This window comes from Centroberyx gerrardi, chromosome 13, assembly GCF_048128805.1.
Source record: "Centroberyx gerrardi isolate f3 chromosome 13, fCenGer3.hap1.cur.20231027, whole genome shotgun sequence".
In the NCBI taxonomy this organism is placed as follows: domain Eukaryota; kingdom Metazoa; phylum Chordata; class Actinopteri; order Beryciformes; family Berycidae; genus Centroberyx; species Centroberyx gerrardi.
Genome location: NC_136009.1, coordinates 3,431,798 through 3,440,467, shown reverse-complemented (window position 1 = coordinate 3,440,467; position 8,670 = coordinate 3,431,798). Strand labels below are relative to the sequence as shown.

General features: G+C 40.6%; 1 protein-coding gene across 4 annotated transcripts in view; it reads left to right on the top strand.

Annotated features, from left to right (window-relative positions):
• Positions 1–31: 31 nt before the first annotated feature.
• Positions 32–8,670, top strand: part of ptbp2b (polypyrimidine tract binding protein 2b) — a 32,256-nt gene continuing 23,617 nt past the window's right edge. For all 4 annotated transcript variants that reach the window (XM_071915409.2, XM_078287586.1, XM_078287584.1 and 1 more), the window contains exons 1-9: positions 32–98; positions 2,018–2,039; positions 2,408–2,459; positions 5,568–5,731; positions 5,943–6,014; positions 6,129–6,200; positions 6,502–6,660; positions 7,236–7,346; positions 7,550–7,721. In XM_071915409.2, coding sequence (XP_071771510.1) covers positions 91–98; positions 2,018–2,039; positions 2,408–2,459; positions 5,568–5,731; positions 5,943–6,014; positions 6,129–6,200; positions 6,502–6,660; positions 7,236–7,346; positions 7,550–7,721 — 832 coding nt within the window. In that variant the 5' untranslated portion in view covers positions 32–90. The remainder of the gene's footprint in view (positions 99–2,017; positions 2,040–2,407; positions 2,460–5,567; positions 5,732–5,942; positions 6,015–6,128; positions 6,201–6,501; positions 6,661–7,235; positions 7,347–7,549; positions 7,722–8,670) is intronic.

Here is an 8,670-nt window from a genome sequence, read left to right as displayed (position 1 = left end):
CACGAAAAGAGGTTCCGCCCATTTTGCTCAGACTGTCGAGGCGAACTGTGCTCAAATAACAACAGAGACAGAAGTGGACAAAGAGTTGCAATGGACGGGTAAATTCTATTTTATTACGCTGCTGGGTGCATTTGGCATAAGTATGCCTGTTAAATAATCAGGCTTTAGCTAACAGACCTCGTTTGACCGGCTGCCGTGCTCATCGTTGATTCATGCTAGCCCCAATGAGATCCTTGTAATGGAGAGAAGATAACGTCAAACTCCATTCAGAAATCTGGCAGTGAAAGGGTTGACTTGCTTGTCTGTAAACGCACATACCTGGCAGAACATGTCTTAAGTCATTTACGAATCGTTAGGGTCTTCTGCTAAGTGCGGCATCATAATAATGCACCATGCAATATTAATAACTGGTTCACATTGCATGCTACCACCCTCCACGGTGTATTTTGGTCGAAGACGATTGTAGGGTTGACGGGAGGACCAATTCTCAAAGTTGAACTTTTCTTGAAATAAATGCTGCTTGGTTTATTTGATGTATGCCGAATTTAAGAGTTACAGTTAACGATTCATTAAAGGTCTTACGTTTTGTTCCACGACGTGTAAGTTTGTAGAAATAGGAGGCAACATTAAATTGTAGTTTTTTTGGCGTAACCTTCTCACCATACGCTCGAATAGAACATACCCGGGTTGTTGACACTGCGTTTGCGTGAGCTAGCAAACGTTAGCTGCAGTCAGGTTGCTGTCCGGCAGGCTTTAAATTCAGATTAATTTAACGGAGTGCTTGTATAATAAAATGACGTCGATTATTGAATAGCTTACTAAACCTGTCTTACGAGTTGTCGTTGCCAGCCGGGTAACCAAGCCTTTATCCACAGCCCATCTGTCACCTCTTTTGTTAATGCCATTGCTAACTGTTGCAAGGTTCTTTTGTCTGACTCTGAAGCTACATGCTACCCCTGTCGGCCGGCCTGCTATAACGCACTAATTTTTAGCTTACATGCTATCGTGAGCGCAGCTGCCAGATGACTTTACCAGTTACTTAAGTTAAATAATACATGGCGTACGAAAATGCGCAAACGGCAAGTGAACGGGGTAAACGTAATGTTGAAAACGGAGAAGCCAGCTTTAGCTAGCTAATGGAGGATACGTTCTGTAGTCTCGTATGGGAAGACAGTCGCGTCAAACGCAATTCAAAACTCTGGCAGTTGGTGCCATTCTCTCCAGGTGGTGCCAATCATTTAGTGACTGTATTCAATCCAGTCACTAAATAAATAATTGGCACATACCAGTAGGTACAAAGTAATAAAATAACCTTATTGAAAAACGGCAAATGGCCTTCATTACTGTGCAGATATTTGATTAGATGCAAATGTATCAAAATTACAGAAGGCGAAAGGAGCCCATTCAGAACCAAAGAAAGAATGTTGAAATATTTTTATTTTATTAATTAATTCATTATCTTAATTGGTGCACTCATTTGCATAACTGGTTATGTTTAATATATTATTGTGATTATGGCAGCTCAGCTCAAGTGCCTCTTGTTTTTATCTCAGTTCTATAAATGTTAAGATGATATATTTAACGATCCATTCTAACTCCTGGGACCCCCCCTCCCCATTGGAAGTTCCCCTTGCTGATGTTTGTACTGAATACATAACAGAATCTGCTGTATAAACACGAATAAGAATAATGAATAAGCCAGCTATTCAGTAGGTCGCAGCAACAATTGCACCTATGCAGTAATGGATTTACAAAATAAATGCTGACTTATTATGCTGTACCTCACATAAAGTAATAATTTGCAACATTTAGGCTAAATTCTGTACAGTACCAGAATACTTTTACATCTGAGTAAAATAATGGCAGTTCCTTGCAATTTAGAATTTGCACTAGGCAGTATTGCAATTTAAATTTTTCTCATGAATTTTAAATGTCCCAGTTGTAAGTTGCTTTGGATAATAATTTCCTTTTGTTTTCCTTGTCTTTCCTCTCTTTTCTTCATTCTTTCCATTGGCAGCGATGTTGCGGTCGGTGTGAAGGTAAGCAGTCTTAACTTCTACATGGCAATAACAATACCAGTATGATAGCAGAAACCAGTATGATAGTAGAAACAATATGATAGGTGTTGGACGTAAGTGCCACAACATATTGGTGAAATCCCAGTTAACTAAAAGTGAGCTCATAAAAGTGATTTAAATTAGTTTGTGACCTGGTTTTCCAGTGTTCGTAAATGTTATGGTGAACGGTAACATGTCAGGTGTTTTGTCTTGCTGTGTTGTGAAGCCATATATACGGGTTCATAGGTGTTTGGTAGTAAAATGTCAATGTAATTGTAGATTTTGTGAAAAATGAGGAGAAGTGAATGAAAGCATTGAATGTCTTGTCCCTTTTGCGTTTTGTTTTTCAGAGAGGCTCAGATGAGCTCAACATGTACAGTAGCAGCCCCAACTCCATGACTGGTGAGTTCAGCTTTAAACTGGATGGGATTGTCAAGTAGAACACACTCAAAGAAAAATGAATGGAAAAATGTCAAAATTGGGCACCGTATGTTTAGGGCTGTAACAATAACCGCAATATTGCAATACCGCGCTATAGACAAGCCAACCGCGGTGGATGGCAAGCAACCGCCACAACCGCGCTATGTTCACGTTTTTTCTTTTTTTAATGAGGCTAGGCACTTCTTGTTTTACACTTCAATGCGTGTGTACTGAATATTAAATAAATTCATAATGAAAACAATAAGAGTGTATTGTTTCCCACCAACAGCGTTTACATGGAGCCTTTTAATCAGAATAGTAGCCCAATCAAAATAAAAATGCCTCATATAAACGCCTCAATCAGAATAAACTGGCCGATCCGAATGAAATTTAATTCTGTTTGAGAGGGGTGGTTTAACCCTTTCATAATCCGGTCGATGGATACAATTTCATCATGTAAACACTCATTCCGATCACTTTCTTTATCTCACCCCTTTCTGTACACGCTCGCGCATTTAACGTAAGTCACATCAATTACGTTACCCTTTTTTCCGGGAGGATTCGAATGGATGTGCTTGTTATTAACCCCGGGGCGCTCGGGCTTGATGTAGGCGGTGCAGCCCGTTTTTATATCAAGTCCTGACTCCGCCTCTCCGGGCCAGTTTCGGTTTACAGCGGTGAAAATTACAAATGCACCCAATCATTGCGGGGGCAAAACAAAACGTCTTTTCTGACACGAGTCGTATGTTTTGATAAAACTGTTGCTTCATCAGAAAGAACAGCAGTAAAGAAATAACCGACGCAGGTCCATCTTTTAAAAACATAAGCCCATGTTAGAGTGCTGGATTCAGTCTTTTGCGCATGTCAGGAACTTTTATTCTGATCACATACTGTGGAGCATGTAAACACACATCTTAATGCGATCGTTATATTTAGCGCTCATGTAAACACTTGCGTAGCAATCTTCCTTCAGAATGATTTCATTCAGAATTAAAAAAAATGTCTCATGTAACCGCAGTCCAACTTGGCGACTTTGTCACTAGATTTAGCGACTTTTCAGAACCCCCTGGCGACTTTATTTCAGAAAAGCGACTAGCGACAAATCTGGCGACTTTTTCTGACCATGGGGAACAATGTTAAAGTGTTGAATCCCAAAGCATTTGGCAATAAATTGATACGGCTGATGCCGGTTTGCTCTACTTGCTTGTCATCCAGAGAGGTCTGATGATCACAGCGCTTCCCACACACAGCGTAGCCCCCCTCCCTCCGCTGCGAGCGGAGACTGTAAGTTATATATTGATATGCAAAATAGCATGTGACGCCATCCGGCGACTTCTTATCGCATACACCGCATACCGCGCTGTTGAGCCACCCTAAATCACCGCAGGGGAAATTCCTTCACCGTGACAGCCCTATGTATGTTAATATATGAAGATAAATTAAAATCTAAAGATACTTGTGATCTGTATGAAATGAGAAAAAATGCGAATATTTAAAAAAAAAAAGTGAATTTACAGCATGTATACAGGATTTTCAATATGTGCGTCATATTCAGAAGGTTTACAGAAGGCCATACATATGTACAGAAAGTGACATGCATTGTTAAAAAATATTCACCTCTGCAAATGTATCCAATTTACAGATGTAGTGATGAGTCATTTAATTTTTAAGATGGGAGGCAAACATTTCACAGTAGGGATGCACCGATCCAACTTTTTCAGTCCAGATACCGATACCGATAACTGGGCTTTGGGTATCGGCCGATACCGAGTACCGATCCGATACCAGTGTTTATTTAATAAACTGTAGGCTATGCCTCACTGTGTGGAAGAGACTGGGATCATTCTTTTTTGTGTAAAGCAACATCAGGCTTGACTTTAACATTGCTTTCCTAACTTTGTAAAACAAAATGTAACAAATAAATACATAGATATAAATGTACTCAATTGCTATTTATTATTAAAATAATAAATAATCGTGCTCCAGCAACTTGGTAAAACATCTTCAAAATTAACAGGAATTACAATTCAAGTGTAAACCTTTTAAATGCAGCAACAAATTGGTCAGGAATTAAAATTCCAGTATAAAACAATACAACTGCATCAAATGAGAACAAAATGTAAACATCATAATTAAGTCACAAACTAGTGCAAACAAACTTGATAAATTAAATCACAATTCACACAAGTAGTATAAACAAGTAACTTGGTAAAAACAAAACATTCAAAATATGCAGAATAAGCCTAAATTACTGAAATAACTCTGGCTTAACTGGTAATCTTGCTTTATGAAACAGCCCTCAGAAAAAAAATCAAGGTATGTTAGTCTGACTATGTGTCGGCCGAATTGAGCAGCAGTACCTGACGAACACGGAAAACACTTTAAATCGTGTTGTGGCAGGAAACAACGTTGACCTACAGCCGAGTCCCCGTAAACCTTGGATTTATGAATGGAGTCTGGCTGGACGCGCCGATTGTATAATTGGTGGAAAACTACTTTACCTCGCAGGTTAAATGGCAGCCTGCTCGGCCGCGCGGTGACCCGGGAGAGTTTAAACATATAACCGAGACAAAGTATTCATGCAGGTGTGTTTTTAACTACCGAGCATCAGCACCGACCCCCGGTCAGCTCACCCCGACCCCCGGTCAGCTCACCCCGACCCCGGCTCTGTTATGAGGGTTGGGCGCCAGGTTAGCTTGTTAGCCTGGATGCTAGCTGCGGGAGGCTCGCGCCCCACGAGCGAGAATTCAGTGCGCGAGACGCTGCGCGCGGCAGGCGGGATCCTCCGGAGCTGCTGGACCGGAGGAGCCACCGGACGGACCGAAGGCAAATGGCCGGGTCTACCGGCGCGCTGCTGACGCATGACGTAGTATGCGCACGTAGACATAAACATAGAATTGAATTGAATAGATCGGCCCCATTGTCACCGATACCCGATCCAGCTATTTGAGTCAGTATCGGACCGATATCCGATATCAGTATCGGATCGGTGCATCCCTATTTCACAGTCACGCCATAAAAATATGAGCCGTTGAGTGGGAATTTCAAGCTCTGGTTTTAATGTGTGTGTGTGTGTGTGTGTGTGTTCAGCGAACGGCAGCGACAGTAAGAAACAGCGCCTGGACGAGTCTCCTCCCTCCAGAGTTCTTCACATCAGGAAACTTCCCAATGAAGTGTCAGAGACTGAAGTCATCGCTCTGGGGCTGCCCTTCGGAAAAGTCACCAACATACTGATGCTGAAGGGGAAGAACCAGGTAAAAAAAAAAAAAAAAAAAAAAAAAAAAGACTGCTTCTGGGGCAGCCGATATGCTAGAGTGAAAATGAAAAAAACAACTGGTAATATTAATCGGGGTATCTGTGGGTCCTTGAAAAGTCTGAGAAAGTCTTAAATGATCTAAATTTAAGAAAAAGAGGGATGAAGGGATGAATAGAGGAATTTGAAGTGTTGAATATTTTGTGTTGCAGGCGTTTCTGGAGTTGGGCACGGAGGAAGCAGCCATTACTATGGTGAACTACTACACAGCTGTCACACCCCAGGTTCGAAACACCCCAGTTTCATGTTCTATATTTCATATTATACATTCTAATTATACAATCTATTTGCACGTTTGTTAAATATGACATGAAATGAACACGGATCTCAACCCTCAGGTCAGAAACACTCCTGTCTTCATCCAGTACTCAAACCATAAGGAACTGAAGACTGACTCTGCTCTGAACCAGGTATATTCACAGATGTACACCAAACACTATCCTTCCCCCCACACAAGGGTCAGACTGATATGGGCTTTGAAGGCCAAAACAGATATGTTTAAAAAAAATAAAAAAAATTCAAGTATTCAGTGTTTCACCCAGAATTTGACTATTGCCAGGTTGGAAAATCCTCTGAAACAGCATCTAGATTATGGGATTATGGTTTTCCCCATTGAGAGTAATTTACAACTGAATTTTAAGTTCTCACTCTCATTTGTCAACATTTGCCCTTTCCCATGATCCATTTGGTGCGTTTGCTCTCTCCTCCCAGAGGGCCCAGGCAGTGCTGCAGGCAGTGTCAGCAGTCCAGGATGGAAGCTCTCCCTCCTCCGACCCTGGAGTTCTGGACTTAGCTCCACCGCCCAGCCCCGTCTTGCGCATTATAATCGACAACATGTTCTATCCCGTGACACTGGACGTGCTACAACAGGTAAAACTTGGAACGCCTAATTTGAATCCACCGATCAGATTGGTAGAAGTAGGTTCAAGTAGTCCCACAGTCGAGTCAAACAGTCCACTACGTCTTGACCTGGATCCCAGTCCACCTAAACTGGTTGACAAACTGGTACCAAGAGCCAAATATGGAACTGATTCACTTACAGAGCCGACAAACCAACATAAACACTGTGTAAAAGTTGCTACAAAGTCAATGCGGTAACACAAGTGGCTGTTGTTCTGTGGCATTGCTTGATGTTTTTCCTTGTTTGCAGTAGTAGTATTCAATTTTTAGATATTAAACTTAGTATTGGTCAAAATTCTGGTATCGTGACAACACTAGTTCTTACCTTCATGCTCTACCGTGTCACATTGTGTATATACTATAACAGTTTTATACATATTAAAACAAATAAAACTAGATTTTAGGCAAGCTTGGCATCGTCATCATCACCTCTCTGTGTAGCTATGTCTTATGATGTTAAAGTTAGGATTGGTGAACCATTTTCCAAATATAGCTTGACTAATATGTTTCTATCTCTTTCTGTCTCTATTCACCAAACCTCACAGATCTTCAGTAAGTTCGGGACGGTGATGAAGATTATAACCTTCACCAAGAACAACCAGTTTCAGGCTCTGCTGCAGTTCAGCGACCCCGTCAATGCACAGCAAGCTAAACTGGTAGGATCACATACGTCTGAAATGTATTGATGACCCTTCACATTTCCACATTACATTAATTTCCTATAGTCTCTTATACTGTTTCACAACACTCATATGAGTGAATAAAAATCGAACCATTTTCCCATTTAAAGTTTCTTTGCATAAAACAATATTAAAAACGCAATTTTGATTCTCTCCCTCTTTCGCTGCTTCCTCCCCAGTCGCTGGATGGGCAGAACATCTATAATTCGTGCTGTACTCTGCGGATAGACTTTAGTAAACTGGTCAGCCTCAACGTCAAGTACAACAACGATAAGAGCCGAGATTACACCAGACCTGACCTGCCAGCTGGAGACGGAGACTCGGCCAACAAGGATCATTCTTCTTTACTGGGTAAATATGCAATTATCTGTCTACCCAGCACTCTATCCATTCCTCCCTCCAGGGTATCTGCAGTACCTTGACAAGCTGAAAAAGTGTTTAATTTTAAAATAATTAAAAATGTTTTAATAATTTAAAAAGTATTGAAATGTCTTAAATACAGTTTTTAGACATCTTAATTTTTTCATCTTGTAATGACTGGTTTATTTTTTAATTTTCATCTTGACGCAAATGTGAAATTAGATCAGTATATCTAGTCAAAGCAGGGATGAAAAATAAGGCAAAAGAAAAAAGGCAAATGTCATGTAGTTTCACCAAAAGATGTGAATAGTGGTTTAATTTCTTATTTTGTTTCACATTACTGACACTTCCAGTTGGTCACAAGATTTAATTTCCTAATGTTGCTTTTCTTATACTGCCCACTTATGGTTTCAGAACTTTCATTAGCTATATGTTGAATCAGAAATAGGCTGATTTGCCAGCTTAAGCTTTAAGTGTCTTAAATTTAATTACAGGTAGCATGAAGATCTTACAAAGTCTTAAATTTGGCTTGCTGAATCCTGCAGATACCCTACACCGTCACTTGGTCAGTAAGCAGTAAGGTAGCACAGACTTCAGTAATGTTATATTATGTAAGGCGTAATGTACAGTAGGGCTGTCAACGAATATTCTAAATTTGATTATATAATCGAATTGTAAAAAAAAACAGACACTCGATTGTGAAAATTAATATTCGATTGTGAAAAAAAAAAAAAAAGCAGCACTACCGCGGCTGTCTGCCTCGCGAGTTCTCGCGTGGGCCTGGGCCGCTGCACTGAATGCACTGCATGACGGACAGAAGTCACACAACGTCACTTTCATTGATTGAAAATGAAATGTAGGTCAAGCTGAAACGACCGAATAATTCAACAACAACCGTGTGGTAATGATGGCAGAGAGTTCACAACCCCCTCCGAGCAAT